Source organism: Thalassophryne amazonica, chromosome 2 (assembly GCF_902500255.1).
Source record: "Thalassophryne amazonica chromosome 2, fThaAma1.1, whole genome shotgun sequence".
NCBI lineage: Eukaryota > Metazoa > Chordata > Actinopteri > Batrachoidiformes > Batrachoididae > Thalassophryne > Thalassophryne amazonica.
This window is the reverse complement of record NC_047104.1, coordinates 35936380-35957054: the sequence shown is the minus strand read 5'-3', so window position 1 is coordinate 35957054 and position 20675 is coordinate 35936380. Positions and strand designations below refer to the sequence as shown.

General features: G+C 42.3%; 1 protein-coding gene across 1 annotated transcript in view; it reads left to right on the top strand.

Annotated features, from left to right (window-relative positions):
- The window catches only part of pcsk6 (proprotein convertase subtilisin/kexin type 6), a 281648-nt gene that overhangs the window by 123120 nt on the left and 137853 nt on the right, over positions 1-20675 (top strand). The window contains 1 exon segment of the mRNA XM_034162733.1: positions 4357-4460. Within this exon segment, the coding sequence (XP_034018624.1) occupies positions 4357-4460 (104 nt within the window).

Below are 20675 nucleotides of genomic sequence, written 5' to 3'. Positions count from 1 at the left end.
GCAGACTCAAAGGGGTGACCCTCTGCTTGGGCCATGCTACCGACACAATACAAATATACAGGAAAGCCCATGCTGGTGCACAGGATGGGAGGCCTTCAGAAGAAGACACCACTCCCATCCCTGGATGGGAGTGCTATAATTTGTCAGCATTAAGCAACAAGAAAAACAGAAGGTTTGGCACCATGGCTTCTCCATGGTGCCAAACTACAGCCAAACAAAATTGAGTCAAATTCTGGGGAAGGACATATGTTGTACTAAAAAGGAGCAAAACTGGTGAATTGGACATCAGGAGCACTGACAGTGATACAGGCATAGAGACCTGTGGGACTGGACATTGTGTGATCCAGGTGAGTTACTCTCTGCTTCTTTCTGCAGTAAGTTAATGTTTAATGGATGCCACACATTATTTAATTTCCCGGTTTGCAATACAACATCAACGTATTCATAATTGTAAGTCTATCTATGCACATGCGGCAATAATTAGTCGTCTCTGATGTTTTTAGTATTAATTATCCCTCTCACTCGGCAAGTTAGCAGGTGCATTTTATGGAAAATGGCTTACGCTGCACTTCTCGGCATGTAACATACGTTTTAGGAAAAGCAGAAATATCCCGATGGCTTACAGACAGAGTGAAGCGAACGCTGCTACATCCATTAAGCAAGCTTCTGAGCTTTCATTCGAAAGTGATGGCTCAGATTTACAGAGGATAAACAGACAGACAAGAAGTGACACACTTCACTGAGGCCCAGGCAGCTCAAAGGAAATGCATGGAGTGCTCTAGACAAGCTCATATTAAATCACTGCACAAAAAAAATCACAGAAAGCAAAGACAAATAAAAAAAATGAACCTGGGATGATAATGATCATACCATACAAGTACCATAACTGGCAAAGTGGAATTATTGGCAGTCTTGAATTGTCAATAGTTTCTGAGTCCCAATAAAGCTTGGAACTCCAGCGAGGGCAGTTGCATCTCCTCCTCTCCTCTCCTTCTGTGTTGTTTTCTGTATTTCTGCCCCCAACCTACAAAGTCCCAACTTCACCAGACTGTGAATTCTTAAAACTACATTTGGAATAACCATGGAATTGATCAGCTGGTTTCTCAATGCAGTTGACAACCTTTTTCAACAAGGAAATCAGGGCTGGGGGACCTTGTGTGCCCAGATGGAACCTATCCTGGGGGCTATGTTCTCGACACCTAGGAGAAATGGCACATTGCGTGCTTGGCACCACTTTCCATGGAAGACGACTAGGATTTATTTATTCTTATTTGTCTTTATGGTAGGCGCTGCCCTGACGTACCGGAAAATTGGAAAGACGGCTGCCACACTACCACAACCCCACATCTGTCCATCATGATTAACGAGGTGGGCAAGGTGGTACAGTCTCAGACTGCATTAACTTCTGCAAGTTGGAAACCATCTTGGAGCAATTGTCTGCCCTGTAAAGGAATTGATGTTGATGACCAGTTCAATATTCACAATTGGTCTTATCAGCTCCCGAAGGTTAAAATGCCCGGCTGTTTTCCCTTGAAGGATACAAGGGCCTTGGTGAAGAAATTTGGCTCCCTCTTCATCTGCCCCTCCTTTACAGCCTTCTGTGGCTGTCGTCAAGGTCACTCACACATGGACAGAGACTGATATACTCAGCTGCACAGATGACGCATGCCTCCACCCCTGCCCTTCCTTTGTGTTTCTGCCCCCCCATAAGCTGGCCCCCGCTCACGCCACTCCCTTCCCCTTCCGGGAGGCAGTGCGGCTTTAGCTGCAGCAGCTCCCCATTCCCCCTAGGCTTGGCTGCATGGCCACATGCTACTGCAGCCTCCCAACACTCACATTGCCTCAATTCAGATGACAGACTGTTTCAAAGTTTAGCGTACATAAACAATCAAATGTATATGTGCGGTTGTTTTAATTCTGATGTGTGCCATTATTACATTCAGTTAGTAATAATTGTGTATTAATTGCTATATTTTTGTCTGAGGTAACTGGGTGTGAAATGAATTACCCTTTCAGGGATCATTAAAGTTGTCTGGATCTGAATCTGAATATTGACAGGAGGTTAAAGTGTGTGAGAAGTATTTTCATGGAACTTAGTTAAGTTTTCCCACATATGTTCATATAGTTTTAGTACTTTAGCATGAAATCCTATGCGAGTACATGCATTGTCTATCATGCACAACCCCAATTCCAATGAAGTTGGGACGTTGTGTGAAATATAAATAAAAACAGAATACAATGATTTGCAAATCCTCTTCAACCTATATTCAATTGAATACACCACAAAGACAAGATATTTAATGTTAAAACTGATAGACTTTTTTGTTTTTGTGCAAATATTTGCTAATGTTGAAATGGATGCCTGCAACACATTTCAAAAAAGCTGGGAAAGTGGAAACAAAAGATTGACAAAGAACACCTGTGTGGAACATTCCACAGGTGAACAGGTTAATTGGAAACAGGTGAGTGTCATGATTGCGTATAAAAGGAGCATCCCCAAAAGACTCAACCATTCTCAAGCAAAGGTGGGGTGAGGATCACCACTTTGTGAACAACCGCATGAAAAAATAGGCCAACAGTTTAAGAACAGTGTTTCTCAATGTTCAATTGCAAGGAATTTAGGGATGCCATCATCTACAGTTCATAATATATTCAGAAGATTCAGAGAATCTGGAGAACTTTATACACGTAAGTGGCAAGGCCGAAAACCAACATTGAATGTCCGTGACCTTCGATCCCTCAGGCTGCACTGCATTAAAAACTGACATCATTGTGTAATGGATCGTACCGCATGGGCTCAGGAACACTTCAGAAAACCATTGTCAGTTAACACAGTTCGTCGCTACATGCAAAGGAAAAGCCTTACATCACCAACATCCAGAAATGCCACTGCCGCCTTCTCTGGGCCCGAGCTCATTTGAAATGAACAGACGTAAAGTGAAAAAGTGCACTGTGGTCTGATGAGTCCACATTTCAAATTGTTTTTGGAAATCATGGATGTTGTGTCCTCCGAACAAAAGAGGAAAAAGACCATCCAGATTGTTACCAGTGCAAAGTTCAAAAGCCAGCATCTGTGATGGTATGGGGGTGTGTTAGTGCCCATGGCATGGGCAACTTACATATCTGTGATGGCACCATCAATGCTGAAAGGTACATCCAGGTTTTGGAGCAACACATGCTGCCATCCAAGCAACGTCTTTTTCAGGGACGTCCCTGCTTATTTCAGCAAGACAGTCCAGACCTGTGGCCCATTAAAAATGTGTGGCGCCTTATGAAGTGCAAAATACAACAATGGAGACTCCAGACTGTTGAACAACTGAAGTCGTACATCAAGCAAGAATGGGAAAGAATTCCACCAACAAAGTTTCAGCAATTAGTGTCCTCAGTTCCCAAACCCTTATTGAGTGTTGTTAGAAGCAAAGGTGATGTAACACAGTGGTAAACATACCACTGTCCCAGCTTTTTTGTAACGTGTTACAGACATCCATTTCAAAATGAGCAAATATTTGCACAAAAACAATAAAGTTTATCAGTTTGAACATTAAATATTTTGTCTTTGTGGTAATTGAATATAGGTTGAAGAGGATTTGCAAATCATTGTATTCTGTTTTTATTTACATTTTACACAACGTCCCAACTTCATTGGAATAGGGGTTGTTGTGTATATATATATATATATATATATATATATATATATATATATATATATATATATATGTAACAGCTGAGCCTTTTGGGGATGCTCCTTTTATACCCAATCATGGCACTCTCAATTAGTGTCCTCAGTTCCCAAACGCTTATTGAGTGTTGTTAGAAGGAAAGGTGAAGTAATACCGTGGTAAACATACCACTGTCCCAGCTTTTTTGAAACGTGTTGCAGGCATCCATTTCAAAATGAGCAAATATATGCACAAAAACAAAAAAGTCTATCAGTTTGAACATTAAATATCTTGTCTTTGTGCTGTATTCAATTGAATATAGATTGAAGAGGATTTGCAAATTGTATTGTGTTTTTATTTACATTTTACACAACGTCCAAACTTCATTGGAATTAGTGTTGTATATCTTCTAGTTTTAGCAGTCATACTTTCCGTCGTTGGAATTTTTTATTTGTTTGTGTGTTTTTTGGCATAGCATCAGTGGTTTTCCAGTGAAAATGTCTAGAATTGTTTGTAGTTTGTCTCTGGTAATAGCACATATGACAGCTCTTCAGCGAGAGTGAGGCATTCTACAGGAATGTGGTGTTCTGTTTCAAAATTGGTTGCAGTAAACAAAGTGAATTAGCACAGGTCAGAATGTCAGAGGTCAACTCAACTTGTTTTTAAATGAGATGAGTTCTGTCCCTGTTTCCTGCAGCCTTTTGTTGACATGGAGAGATGTGCAGCATCTGCTGGTGAAGACGTCCAGACCGGTCCACTTGAAAGCAGATGACTGGAAGACCAATGCTGCAGGACACAGAGGTACTCTGAATTCTTCTACTCATTACATAGTACAGTTGCTGTTTTATGCTTTGGAACCATGCATAGATGTGAATGTTTTAAAATTAAGATACATGCAGAGAAATGTAATTCAGTGTATCTAGCACAGCATAGTACTTGATGTTTATTGGTGGGTACCCCATTCCCTAATTAATCTTACACCAGTAATCCAGCATTGAAGTGATACTGAATTACTGTGTTCTTTGGACTAAATTGAAAATATTCTTTAACATTTGCAAAGTTTTGAGTAATTCCTACTTGCTTTGCAGCTGATACATGCTTCTGAGTGAAATGCACAAACACAGCAGGTATTTATGGTCCTACTCTGACCAGAGTAGGACCATGTATACACTGGCAGTGTTAATTTAACAATGGCCACGTTTACATGGGGACTTTATTGCTGATCGAATCAAATTCTGATTGGTGGATCAGATTGTCCTGTTTACATGAACGTGCCATAAAGTGATCTGCTTGCTGTGAGTGTTTACATGCACCGTGATTACCATGCGATTCAGTCAGTAGAGCAATCCCATAATGCTTTGCATTGTGACGTCTGCCATTTGTGACATATGCAAATGAGCTGTACCCGGAAGCCCGCCCTTATAAACAATGGATTTGTTAGCTGGAGTAATCAAGATTACTGTTATTCTTTGTCTGTTTCGCTTGGAAACTGCAGCATCAGAGGAACATGCTTCTTCAGGACTTGTTCAGACAGAGACGATCGTGGCAGAATGTGTTTTTACGCGATGTAGCATACAGCACAGTTACATCATGTATGTTTTGTAAAGCTGTAATCAAAGGACCGACGGATTAAACAGCTGATTTACGAGCCAAATGAAAATGAAGCCTTGGAGATCATCTGGAGCTTTGAGGAAGCTGGGACTAATTGACGGCACACACAGCCACATGCAGGTAGGTTGTTTCTGCACATTGGTCGTTTTTAGTGACCCAATAACATCTCATCTATCAGTTTTATGATTTCTGCTATATTTTCTGTGGCTTTTAGGCAGTGGTGGGCACAGTTCCGATAATCCGGTAACAGATAATTATCGAAGATAATGTTTTCATTATCGGATTATCTTTTTAGATAACTTTAAAAACCATTATTGGACTAATTATCTTCCGATAAATTTTTGTCCGATAACTTTTAGACCGATAACGTAGTAAACAAAGTTGAGCAGCGGCAAATATTTTTATTGTCCCTCCTAATGACGGGTCATTAGGAGGGTGTTAACTAGAGCACAATAGGTACTAATTAGAGCTATTATTTAGTCACTAGCCTATAGCAGTCTGCCTCTCGGTAGGAGGGGTCTGGTTAGGTTTAAAACGCCAGCTTTTGTGGCTTCTGTTTATTCTTCCCTACAAGAGTCAAGACAGAAGTCAGACCACCAGAGCAAGAATTTTAGCTGAGCAAGCTTCTGCGATTTGAAGTGAAACGTCCTCGCGTCAGGCAACCCAATCCAGTCGAAGATTCAAGCTTCTCTAGTACTCTGCAGGCAAAGAAGAACTGCATGGTCACAAAAAAAAAAAATAATTTCCTTTAACACCATACTGATATGCTGGCAATATCACACAACTCATCCAGAGGCATACATTTTTAACTTATGGTTCAAATTTTAACCAAACTAATTTTGTACAAATTTAAAATTACTGTCATGTCTGAAGTTTTATAAAGTGAAAATATCAGATATATGTTTTAGTTGTAAAGTAATGTGCTAATTTTAAGGTTTTAGTGAGCACATGCTGTGCCCAGCAGTGCATTATGGATAGGATAGGGTAATCTCAGTACATTGACGACGGGACAAATGAATTTCAGACACTCTGTTCAGGCTCCACGGACAACAGCATTAAACTCTAGTGCCTAAAACTCTCGTGAATATATTCTCTGGGTTTATAGACATTGTTATTATATTTGCGTTTGTTAAATTCCACGCATCTTAAATGTAGCAGACACGGATTATCTGGCTCAACTGCCATCTACTGGCCAGTAGTGTTTATGGCAGATCATGGCAGTATTCGTCCTGAAGCTGGGCAAACACTGTATGATATTTTTAATCACTGCACTTGATTGGTTTTGGTTCAAACTGTACAACAGAACCGCACGGTGTAAAAGTTCAGCGCACCCGATTTATGTTCTCACACACATTGTACGTTCAAAAACCACACGTCAAACTTGTGTTTCCAGAAGCAAAACATAAGCTTTTTTTTCAAACTTATCTGTAAACACCAACACATGTCACATTAACGTGTTGGTTTACATAATGAATGACTGAACCAATCAGTGTTTAGCAGAGGCACTTTTACCCAGAATCCTTTGCGATCTGTCTGTGTTTGTTACAAAACCTCAGAATTAGTGCATTATTCAACATTAAAAGATATATGTTATAACTTTGTACAAATGACAGAATTGACATTAATGGAGTTATTCTATCAGTATTCACACCAAACCATAAGTCAGCATGACTTTATTTTCCAAGACCTCCGCCTGACCGGAGCATTGTGATTGGTAGAGAGCTAGCTTTGTGGCTGTCCTCAGGGCGCTGCTGTGCTGGAAGCTGTGTAGTAAACAAGTGCTTCCAGCAGGGAGTAGGATGTTCAAACATCGAAGTGCGGGCTCATTGTTTGGTTCTGTAGTCGCTTTTGATGCTTCCAAAAGCGATTGTGGTGTTAAAACTCAAATTCAGCTTGTTCGCAGTTGCAAATGTACCAGAGACCATACTGGAATTTATCAGTTATCTGTAACGTCAGATACATTTTTGGGTGGTTTATCTTTATTAAAGATAACTTTTCAGTTATGTGATTATCTGTTATCGAAGTTAATTTTTTGGTAATCTGTGCCCACCACTGCTTTTAGGTAGAGCCCAAAATCTCACAAAATTTATTTTAAACAATGAACTAAATCAAAATATGTCAATAAAGCAGTTTCATGAATAAATGAAACAAACCTTGTGTGTGAGGACTTTTTACATTTCTTACTTACTTTGCTCAACTAAAACAAGTTGTTTGCTTTTAGATTTTGGAGCATCAGTTGCAAAATGCCTGGAAACGCCCAAGATTCCAATGTTTAGTGCCATTCAGACCTTTTTGAGAGCTCATTTCCTGCCAAAGGTACCTTTCAAAGTTTTCTTAAGAGAAAAAAAAAAGTCATATCCACTACACCCTGTGCTTTTTCCCCTGATTTCTTCTTAAGGATATGATTACTCATTAAACATCAGAATTTTAAAAAACATAACCATTTTCTGTTTTAGGGTGTGAAAAACATTGAGGGAGAACATGTATGACTACAAAAAAATAGTTGACCCTGCAGATCCTCTCCTTGACTGGTTGCTGAAAGGCTACATACATTCTACACATCTGACCCCAGAGGAGAAATCTGTTAATGTGAACCTCAGCTCACTCTATGTAGCAGCACAAAAACTTTAGGGATTTTGAAGTGGAGGTGGAGGGTGCTACTGAAGAGAAGTGATTTTCACTTCACTTTTACACCAGTTGTAATAGCAACCTGCTGTGCACGCAGTAATTTCTGTCAAAATGAGAGGAACAACACAAGCAACAACTACTGGAGAACGCTGGTCACTTTGATGGCATCTTTCTTCAACCTGGACCATAGGTCTTGATGCAGAGCAGTTCCAGTGGTAGCAGGACATGGGTGGCATTGAAGGAATACATGTCCAGTCACTTCCCTCTCTGAAATGGTCATCTCCATTAATAATAAAAAAACAAAAAATCTGACAAACACATTTTGTCTTTTTTTTATTAAAGTGAATACAACTTTCTTCTGTACACATAAATAAAATAAAAACTTGGCAGGACCACAACAATCTGGTTAAAATAAAATTAGTGTTAAAAACTTTTATTCACTTACATCAGAGCTCAGCATTACTTCTTAAACTGGCATTACTGTGATGTCAGATCATAAAACCAAACCCTAAAGGCGGCTCTTTTTGTCAGCACAATAACATACTGCCAGGAAAAATGGGAAGAAACTAAACATCAGGACCAGTTTCTTATATTCAATTTCTACAGGTTGTGTGGGCTGTACACAAGTTTCCACTGTTATTTTGATTACACTGTGTGTGTAGATGTGGCAGGTGGTGTTATGTGTCGACGCGGGTTGAGGAGCGGACCTGCGTCAGACGGAACCCAGCGCTACAAATAACCAGAAAAGCGGTTCCAAAAACAATATATGTATTACACCCACTGTGCATAAAAGGTGTAAAAACAAAAACAGCGTCCCTCTGGTGGAGTGACTGTTGGCACGCTCTCCAGCGCCCGCAAGGATCAAAGCCCGGCGCTCCTGGACTCACTACCACCGCCAAACACCCCCCAGGTGGACACGACAAACCGACTCTCTGTGAAGCAAAGAAGAGGTGAGGTAAGTCAGCAGTTACAACAATATCTTTCAAAAGACACACGCTATCAGCAACACATTCAGGTCTGTATCTTTTTTAACTTTATGCAAATGAGCAGCTTCTCACAACAGGTGGAGGATCACTTATCCGCACGCCACAGCAGTGAGAAGCAAGCTGCACGATTCTCATCACAATTCAAGTATACTGTGTAACAAAACACCAAGTTACTATCAACAATTAGTCAAACACTTAATCACCTTTGATGTGTGCTGACAGCATGTGTCCTCACCCTTCCTTGCTTCACGGGCTCGATGTGTCAAACCCAGGCGCGGTCCTCAGCGTCTCACAAACGAACATCACAAGGTCGAGTTCCCGGCAGTTCTGCTTGAAATCACACATGACTTAAATGCAGAACGCCATCCAATTATCTGCTTCAGCTGAAAGTCTTCAAGGTTGCATGTGAGCACCCGTCACAGGTGCTACACATGATGTTGATGAGGGTGAGGACTCTTCAGCCAGCACCTTCTCCACAGACAAATCAGTTTCCATGCCACCTGAAGAGCAAAGAAAAGAAAAGAACACCAAAATATCCAGCCACACCCCCCAACACACAACAGTACCCCCCCATCAACGGGAAGCCTTCCGGCGACCGAACAGACCAGGCCCGAGAACAGCACCTCCCTCCGGGGTCCACGTCAGGAAGCAGACAGCACCACGCTCCCAAGGTCCACCACAGACAGCAGGACAGGCACCGCAGCTGGAAGGCCGGCTGGCATCAACAAAAGCCCCAAAACATTCCCCAGTACAATTCAACACACAGAAAAAAAACATAAAACCCACCCAAAACCTCCCCAGGGGACCGTCCCATCAAACCCCGGGAAGAAAAGAAAAACTCCCAAACGCAAAAACCCAACACAGCCCCACAAACACAATACAAACATAAATGCATAAAAGAAAAATAACAAACAACCCCCCCAGAATGACCTGCAGAGCCCAACCCCCCCCCCCCCCCCCCCCCCAGAAGGCCTTCATCGCCAGTTCCAGGAGGAACAGCCAGAACCATAATCCCACAAAGGTCCTCAGGTGTACATGGAGCAAACGGTGCCCCCCAGAGGACCGTACCATCAACCCCAGGAGGTACCCTCCCCACAACCCCGGAACCCCAGACCCGGTCACACTTGGCTAGTTGGCCCCAAGCCAATTCCCCCCCAGAGGACCGTCCAGTGGAGGTGGAACCCGGAAGGAAACAGAACAAAATCAAAAATCAACCCCCGGAGGACTACCAAAAACAACCCCGGGGGGATATAAAACGACCATAAACCCTGTTACCCTCCCCGGCACCCCGAAAGACCCCAGGTCCCTCCCAGAGTCCTTCGGCGGCTCAATTTTGGCGAACGGCTCAAAATATTAAGCCGGAGAAGGGAACAGGAAAAAACTAACCCAGCTCCAACCCCAAGGCGCAGCAGAGAACCGGAAATACGTCCGGTGCCCCAACTCGACCATACCCCAGCCTCTCGGGAGGGGTGGAACTACCGAAATGGCGAACGGCAACAGATCGGCCCACCCCTCCGACTGAGGTAAGTCTCCGCTGCACCACACCCCGGCAACACCAATGACGAACGGTACAAAGGCTCACCGAGGCTGGAGTGGAACCGGGCTCTAACCAAACCAAGAAAAACACCTCTAACACCCCCCCCCCTAGTTGCAGAGGTCTTCTGAGAATGCTCAGCGTGACCAACCTGCACCACCCCACAACCCACAAGACAAACGGTCTTGGGGCAAGTGAGGTTGGGGTTAGGGATGTAGAGAAATAAAAAACAACAAAATAAAACGACCCAACAACCCAAACAGAAAATACCTAAAAACACAAAAAATTGACAATTAAGTGAGCCCAGGCGGACTTCTAACCGCCTAACAATCACTTCACCAGATACGCCTCTGACTCCCCATACAATTATAACCCCTATTTAAAGAAAACAAAACATTTACCCATGCTAGATTTTTTTTTTTTATGTGTGTTATTTTGCCTGTCCCAGAACACTTGGAGATACGTCACCATTATTTCTCTTGACGCTTACGTGTCGGGGCAATACAGGAATCTCTGCTCGTCCGAGCTGCATGGGCTCGTCAACAGGAGGAGCCAGAGGTCCCGTCGGAGGAGCCTCAGTGGGGCGAAAAAGAGGCGGCCCAGATTTGTGTCGGGGAAAGCCCCGAGACGGAAAAACCCGCTCTGATGGGCGTCCTCTCTCGTGTCCACGCTCCTTCATCCGATCATCTAGACGAATCACCAACGATATTAGCTCATCTAAATCGTTTGGCTCGTCACGGACTGCCGGCTCGTCTTTTAATGACTCATTTATCCCATCTACAAACATTCCTCGTAAAGCTGCGGCACTCCAACCTGACTGAGCAGAAACCAGAGAACATTGCATCACCGCACAAGGCTCCGGACGACAAACAATCGGTTCGGACGCCGAATCTCTGGGTGACGGAGTTATCTGCACTAGTATCGATGATGCCGCAGCTGGAGCAGCAGGAAGTGGAACGGCTTGCGCTGCAAGCTCCGTAACACGGGCGTCTGTTTGTTTAATTTGGTTTGCGAGATGCTGTAATTGCTCCCATATTTTCTCCAAGTGTTCTTGAACTTTTTCGGCAAAAGGAACCGCCTCTGCCGCTGGGTCCATTATGGAATGGCCAGGAACTACTGTTATGTGTCGACGCAGGTTGAGGAGCGGACCTGCGTCAGACGGAACCCAGCGCTACAAATAACCAGAAAAGCGGTTCCAAAAACAATATATGTATTACACCCACTGTGCATAAAAGGTGTAAAAACAAAAACAGCGTCCCTCTGGTGGAGTGACTGTTGGCACGCTCTCCAGCGCCCGCAAGGATCAAAGCCCGGCGCTCCTGGACTCACTACCACCGCCAAACACCCCCCAGGTGGACACGACAAACCGACTCTCTGTGAAGCAAAGAAGAGGTGAGGTAAGTCAGCAGTTACAACAATATCTTTCAAAAGACACACGCTATCAGCAACACATTCAGGTCTGTATCTTTTTTAACTTTATGCAAATGAGCAGCTTCTCACAACAGGTGGAGGATCACTTATCCGCACGCCACAGCAGTGAGAAGCAAGCTGCACGATTCTCATCACAATTCAAGTATACTGTGTAGCAAAACACCAAGTTACTATCAACAATTAGTCAAACACTTAATCACCTTTGATGTGTGCTGACAGCATGTGTCCTCACCCTTCCTTGCTTCACGGGCTCGATGTGTCAAACCCAGGCGCGGTCCTCAGCGTCTCACAAACGAACATCACAAGGTCGAGTTCCCGGCAGTTCTGCTTGAATCACACATGACTTAAATGCAGAACGCCATCCAATTATCTGCTTCAGCTGAAAGTCTTCAAGGTTGCATGTGAGCACCCGTCACAGGTGCTACACATGATGTTGATGAGGGTGAGGACTCTTCAGCCAGCACCTTCTCCACAGACAAATCAGTTTCCATGCCACCTGAAGAGCAAAGAAAAGAAAAGAACACCAAAATATCCAGCCACACCCCCCAACACACAACAGGTGGGAACTTGGGTCGGGTGGTTGGGTGGCTCGCTGTGATTGGTGATGGACTTAGTTGAGGACCTAGCTGAGACATGTGTGCACATCATTTAGGAGAGGTTAATTCACCTATTCCAGACTGATATGACCCCAATGAACAACTTGAGATATGTGCCAAAATCTCTATCCAGGACAAACAGCCCTAAAATGCCCACGCCCTTTTTCATCCTGAGTGAGATTTTCCAGGGTATTAAATGTGCTCAGAATAACCAGTACATGTTTGGGAGGGTTAAAGAAAAACATAAAATTTCTGTTTTATATTTTAAGACAAAATGGCTAAAATCAGTGGGTCAATTTATTCTTTCGATGTGTGGTAACACATAGAAAGAAAATGAAGATTTGCCAAATATAATGAAATTTTTATTTTCAGTCATAGTGTTATCAATGGAATATCCATTTATGTGGAAAATACAAAACAAACCTTGTATCTTTGGCAGACAGCAGTATCTAGAGGTCTTAAATGTTTTAAAGATTATCAAGGAACATTCACAACAAAAAGTTTGTTACTAAATATGTGGCGATTCCAGACTGTATGTAGGTCATTTCGCCTAATGTTTTTTTTTTTTCTTAAAATGTCAAAATTAGAAACTTTACACTCTTCTATGACCCTTCTAAACATATACTGGTGATTCTGAGCATATTGAGTACCTTGGAAAATCTATAGCTGCTGTAGATCAGAAAATAGAGTTGTATTTGAAGTAACATTAGGGCGTGGTCATTTTCGGGCTGTTACATGCTTGTCTCAGCTAGTCCTAGACTAACTTTGTTCATGTAAGTGTGGAGCTGATGAGTAGGATTGATAAAGGAGAGCCCGAAGACCATGAAACAGTTGCTCTATAATGCATTCAGTTGAGCAGGTACTTTCTTCCATAAATCAGGAAAGAAGCCTCTCTTCTCTTTCTAGATTAATCTTGTGCTGCTGTTGTATATTGTCCAGGAAAGGTCTCTGCTGGGCTGACCGATCACCCAGGATCTTGGCATCACCAGATGATGGCTTTCATTGTAGAATGTATAATTTCAGTTAGCAAAGAAAAAAGTTCATTTTTTTCTCTATGTGGATCTCTCAAGTCGTGTGTTATACCAAAGAATCACCGTACTTCTGTATTCAAATATGTTGTAACTCATCCACACGGCTTTTGATTTCACAAAGCTCAAAACAGGAAAACAAAATTGGAATGAACTTTATGTTTGTGTCTCAACTGTCTAAAGGACATCAACCATCATATTCTGCTGGAACTTTGCAATATTACAATTTCTAAAAAATAAAGCACTCTAAATAAATAAATATATATGCAATGACTGTTTTGATATTTTTTCAACAAACGCTAAAGGAAATTTCAAGAACTCACTCTGGTTTTATTTTGCAGCATGATATTACTCTGAAAAAAACACATTTTTTGGCTGGAGCCTCTGTGTTGTCTTCAGGTTGTGGAGAGCTGCTGTCATCAATCTCCTCTGACGTGCTGCTTACATCATCATCAGTATATATGAGAGCAGTAATTAATGTGATGCACTGAAATGAACGAGGATAAAGAGCGTTGGTTAACTCGATGACAGACAGTGTTCATGCAGTTTACAGTATCACATCCTGTTTTATTCAGTGAATCACTCCGCTAATAAACTCCTGGGATAACTTAAAATGAATCACCAATATTAACTTGAACTAAATCCACACATTTGGCTAAAAGTATGTCTCATTCCTCAACAAAAGAGGAATTATGCGTCAGCGTGATTTTATCAGGACTTACCTCCAGGCTTTCTGGTGTCTCGGGTGAACTTTCCTCCGGTGGAAAACCGACTTCTCCAGTGTCCTCCTTGGAGAGCAGTCGTCTTCCAATTATGTCTCCATTAATTCATAATAATAATACAGAAGCTGGTTGGAGCTGCGCCACTGCCTTCTGCTCGTTTTAAGCTTCTCCTTGTAGAAAGTGCTCTTCTTTGCTTCCCAGCAGTTTTTAATTTGCTCAACTGACCTGCTGACTCCAGACACAATAAGTCTGTGCTGTGAACTTATGTCTGTCAAGCTTTTCCACTTATTTTAAATTCTTTTAATACATTGAGGAGGAGCATTGTCTCTTGTAAAGTCCAGCTCTGTTTTGCCACTGCCATTTTCACGAACACAGAGCAGAAAGTATCATGTGGTGATGTGACGTAACAGACATGCGCAACAAGGCTCCACACAAGCGGAAAACCCGACATGCCGATTACATGGAAGCTGATAGGGTTGAAACAGGCTTACACCACCTCCTCTGACCGGTTCCATGACAAAATCCCAGCTGACAAAATCCCAGTCTCATGAATAAATATAAAATATATATTTATAAATATAAAATAACAACACATATATACATTCAAAATATTTTATTTATAGTTCACACATTTAATTACATTTTTTCCACACTTTCAACTAGAATATCAGTTACTTTAAACAACTATGGTGTCACCTCAACACAGTACTCAATACTTTGAAAAACCTGAAACCTCTTAACAAGTGAAATGAGACTTTGGAATGAGACTGAGATTTTGTCCACTTTTGTAATAAGGGGTTGGGATTTTGTCCGTTGGGATTTTGTCCTGTCACCCTCTGACCCGATTGTAATTTCGATCTGATTAGGCGAATCTAATCAGATGGAGCTGTTTACAGGCGTGATTTTGATCTGATTGTTGATCTCATTGTTCAGTCAGATTACTTGTGGTCCATGTAACCGCAGCTACTGTCAATGTTAGTTTTACACTGGTGATTTTACTGTGCAGAAGCTGGTTTTGTGAGCGCTGCTGTAGGCTGCAGGAGTGTGATCACCCTTGTTGCCGTGGCGCTGCTGATTGTTGATGGCTCTGTATTTGTTCACAGCAGGGGGCTGATCACCCTTGTTGTAGCTGCTGAGGGCCATTACGGTGATCAGAGCTAATAAGCGAAGTGTGCAACGCATCTGCGCATGCGTGGGTCAAACAGGGACAAAAATTCCAACTACCAAACTCACACCACTCTCATTGAATTTTGTATACAGTAGCATTAGCGGACTGTAAAAGTTAAGGCTTACAGGGATTGTTTCAAAGGCTTTAAGCCTTAAGCGACGCATACAGTAACGACAGGTGCACATTGTGCTGTTTTCAAATGCTCGAACGGAATTTATAGGCTTGAAAGTTGGCTGAAAACACACGATTGCAAAGCTCTGCCGAGTCCACCCAAAGACGGAAAAAAGAAGAAATGTGGTCGTAAACCTCCGTTCATTCTACACAATTTCCCCACAGAAAAGAAAGATCCAGATGGACGTAAAAGATGGACTAAAATTGTAAGTTTCTTGCACACATTTATTTTGTCAATATCCTGAAACCATGCCAAATTATAATGTGGCTGATGACGCCGTTTTTGTGCATCGGCTTATGACTGTAATGTCGCGCCATGAATAACGTGGCATGTAATATTGTAAAATTGACATGTTCTATAAACAAACTGCATGTATGCACATATTGTATGTCTGTCAACTTATCAAAACAAATGTGACACCAAAGAGGTTATATGTGAGACCCACCTGCATTGTAGTCATTACGAAGCCGGCGGAGTAGCGATTTCTCATCCCTGCTTAGCAAATATTCTGCAGTATCCACAGTTTCAGACTCCGGACTTCGTCTAACCATCCGTCAGCTGCTTCAAGGGATCAGAAATTTGTTTGTCTCCAACTATCAACAAGGACTAGTCATTTTCGACAGCAGCTCTCTCTTCCTCCTTTGTCGGCACTAACGGTAGTTTCCTTAACAATGCAGCACACGCAAGCACAGCCAGCTCTTCTTTCCAATTCTGTCCACTGCCGTACGTAGTCCTGGTTGTAACAGGCAATCCGCGGAGCTTGCAAAATGCTTTAAATCGTCAACTTTCCAGCGGTTGAAATGATCCAAATCACAGCACTCCTCGCTGCTTTCCGCCGTCATAGCTTGTGGATTGGTAGTTGAAAAATTTAGCCGACCCATAATGCACCGCATGGCCCGAGATGTGCACTTTGCTTATTGCGCCTCGGTTTCAGGTAGCAGCTTTTACAGAAGCATGACTTCAAGTGTGAAAAGGTTTCAAATTCGCGTGTGAACAGGTTTGATCCACACAGTACGTGTGATCCAACGTGCACGAGTCTGCGATAAATGAGCCACACAGCCCAGCATGTGTGCATAAGCTGTCAGTGATCCATCAGAAAACATGGTTGCATTTTTTTTTACAAGTCATAAAATGGATTTCTTTCAAAATCCAGAGAACACAAACAGCAGGTCTCAGAAAAAGAACAGCCAGAGAGAAAGTGCCCCCCCCCCCCCCCCCATTGTTACATTGTTACGCAGGAAAAATGTCGAGTACGTGTGCATTTCAGGCGTACTCTAAACGCAACAAAACTCTACTCTATGTTTGCACCGGTGTGAAAGGGGCTTAAGTAACATGTTACAGGTATCATTTGTCCGGGCCATTGCTTGCAGAGGTTCCCACCTTATACCCCCATCACACTAGAGGCCGAATGAGCCCAAATCCCCTCAGAATGAAAATTCGACCCACATCCCAGAAGTGTCGAGGTGCATTCAGAAACCTTGGACAGTATTATCAGAGCAGTCTAAACAGTTGGGTATGGTCATGCGGCCGTCCCGGATGTTTTGCTCATGTTCAAAACATTTGTGGTGCAGTCGAAGTGGAAAAATATCAAACGGCAGTCGAAGTGGACTCTAACTGCAGTCTGACTGTATTCTAAGTACTCTCATGGCATCAAAACAGCATTTGAAACAGTCTGATTGTGCTCGAGAGACATTTCACCATGGTCAGGCATCTCTGCCAACATGTCCTGAACTGCAACCCACATGCATCTCGTTCAGGTTGTGCAAAGGAAATATTGTTATGTGCAATGTTTGTGGCACACATACATCTTGTAAACTAGACATGAACATTGGGGATTCAAACCCAAAGCACCGTCTGTCACTGCGTGTCAATGTTTCACCAAGCCGTGCAGCAGCGTGCAAATCTGAATGGGGTGTCATATTCATAATAAACCTTATATTACAGAAACATTGGGTTAGATAATGGGTTAGATAATGTACATGGGTTAGATAATGTACATGAAATATTATGATCATACCTGTAACACCACGAGCAGATGTGGTGCACCACGCTGCTGCCACATGGTGGGTCAATGCGTCTCATTGGGGCATAGCGCAGCTGAACGGGGAGTCACAGCTGTAATACATGTATTATGACTTGTCTAACTATGTAGAAGGAATAACGATGAAACTGTTCCACCAAGCCATTACAGTATATATAAAAATAAAAACTCACCTTTGGGGTGGCTTCAGATGCATCTCACGACACAGAGTCAACACCAGCCAACCTGCAGCTTGTAATGACATCCCTGGCATCCTAGTAGTGCTGTGAGATGGCTACATCAGCCAAGTGCTTACATATACACATATATATATATACATACATACATATATATACGAGGTCTATTAGAAAAGTATCCGACCTTATTATTTTTTTTCAAAAACCATATGGATTTGATTCATATGTTTTTACGTCAGCCAAGCTTGAACCTTCGTGCACATGCGTGAGTTTTTCCACGGCTGTTGGTTGCGTCATTCGCCGGGGGAGCATGCCTTGTGGGAGGAGTGGTCCAGCCCCCTCGTCGGATTTTCATTGTCAGGAAATGGTGGAATGATTTGGGCTTTTTTCCATCAGAATTTTTTCAGAAACTTAGAGACAAGCAGCTGGAAACCATTCGAAAAATTTATCTGGCTTTCGGTGAAAATTTTACGGGCTTCACAGAGAATAAGGACTGTTACTACCGCTTTAAGGACGCCACACAATGGCGCACGGCGCGCCGCGCTCTGAGCCGCCATTGAGAGGCAGAAAACACCACATCATTTCTAAACAGATCGCTGTGTGGAGCTGGGACCGTCGTGAGCAATTTCTCTGGTTATCACAAGAGCTGGACATCAGCCATTTTCCGGCAGATTTCACTTTTAACAAGAGATTTTGTCATGCCTATCTCGGCTTTCAGTGCTTACCAGACCAGTGAGTATAAGAGAAATTGTGGAGAGCTGGGCATGTCCCAACTTGTCCCCTGGCACTCCGAAACGGAGGTGTTCTTTGTCTCGCTCGATCAGCGAATCGGTCCTGACGCGCGAAGCCTCCGCGTGGCTTTCCATGACAAAATCTCTTGTTAAAAGTGAAATCTGCCGGAAAATGGCTGATGTCCAGCTCTTGTGATAACCAGAGAAATTGCTCACGATGGTCCCAGCTCCACACAGCGATTTGTTTAGAAATGATGTGGTGTTTTTCTGCCTCTCAATGGCGGTGCGGAGCGCAGCGCGCCATGCTCCATTGTGGGCCATTCCTTAAAGCAGTAGTAACACTTTTAACACTTTCAAATTTTCACCGAAAGCCAGATAAATTTTTAGAATGGTTTCCAGCTGCTTGTCTCTAACAGTTTCTGAAAAAATTCTGATGGAAAAAAAGCCCAAATGATTCCGCTATTTCCTGACAATGAAAATCCGATGAGGGGGCTGGACCACTCATCCCACAAGGCGTGCTCACAGGCGAATTACGCAACCGACAGGCGTGGAAAAACTCACGCATGCGCACGAAGGTTCAAGCTTGGCTGACGTAAAAACATATGAATCAAATCCATATGGTTTTTGCAAAAAATAAAAAGGTTGGATAGTTTTCTAACAGACCTCGTGTGTATGTATATATACATATATATATATATATATATATACAGGCTTGGGGAGTAACGGAATACATGTAACGGCGTTACGTAATTAGGATGTAACTGTATTCCGCCACAGTTACAGAAAAAAAGACGTATTCAGATTACAGGTATATTTTGTAAAAATGGGGATTACTTCGCAGGATTACAATTTTAATGCATTTTATTATATTATCTGTATATAATTTTTTTTTCTTTGAAATGAAAACGTCCCTTCATGGACAGCGACATGACGTCTCCTGACCGGGCAAAATATTGATGAAGTACCCGGATGTTAATGCATTTTCAATGGAGATCCGCGACTGGACACACTCAGAAAAATGCTCGCAAAATATGTGTTAAAATGCCATTTTGACCTGGATATTGAGCCAGTAAAATTAAATGACATTAAATTATGTCAGGAAAGTATTAAACTTACTCAGACACACACACACATTCCCAAATATTAGTGTTGAAAGTGACACGGATCTGCGCTGTTCAAGCTGCTGAGCTGAGGCGTCCTGCTGCAGCTGCTGTTTAGCACAGCACGGCTCCTAAAACCATTACAGTGCGTTTATATACATATTATATTTTTACACAATTATCCTTTATTGACTGAGTTTCATTCATGAAGTCAGTGGTGTGGGTACATCTCTGTGTGTGGGGGTGACTGTGAGCGGCACAGCGCGGGTCATTATAATCTCATTATTTTTAAGGTGCAAATTAAAAAAAAATCCCCAGTCTTGTCGAACAATTGTAATCACTAACGACAAGTATTTTAACTAGACATTGGTCTAGCAGTGGAAAATATGAACTAGGCATAAGTGAAGAGTTAATCGTCCGTGTCATCGGGCGACACACGGCAGGAAACATACAGCTGTTTATCATCCCAAATATCACGGACAAAGTGACAAGAATAATGTCTCCCTTGTTCCTCCGTTTGTGGCTTTGCCAACATGTGCAGCTTTCCAGCATATTCCACCTGTTTCTTGAACTTCTATGCACGTAAATCACTAACTTGCCTGGAATTGAAATGGCAATCACGCCTCCTTACTGACAGTATTTACTTAATGGTTTTCATTATGCTGTTTGTTCTATTTTGAAAGTTCAATAAGTGGACTGATATGTTAAACATGGTGCGAATTTACTGAACAAGTAGTAGACTTTTTTTGTTTGTTTTGTATATTGTCCTGCAAGCCACTTTTAATACAAATTCATCCGCCCACGCCTGAGTTTTCATTATCCTTCATTTGTTTGGCATTTTTTGTTGAAAATTTAGCAGGGTGAACACTGGGGTGTGTTTAAACATATTGTGGGTGCTCTTAATTCATAATGTGAAGTAAAACAGAGCATGCCATGTAAAAGAAACAGTTTTATTTTTGCTTAATAAACTGTACTATGTAGTCAAGAATATTTATATTTAGTTTCTTTTGTCTGTATTAGCATATTTTGATACTGGAGTAATCCAGAAGTAATTGAAAGTAATCAAATTACATTACTTTAATATTATGGTAC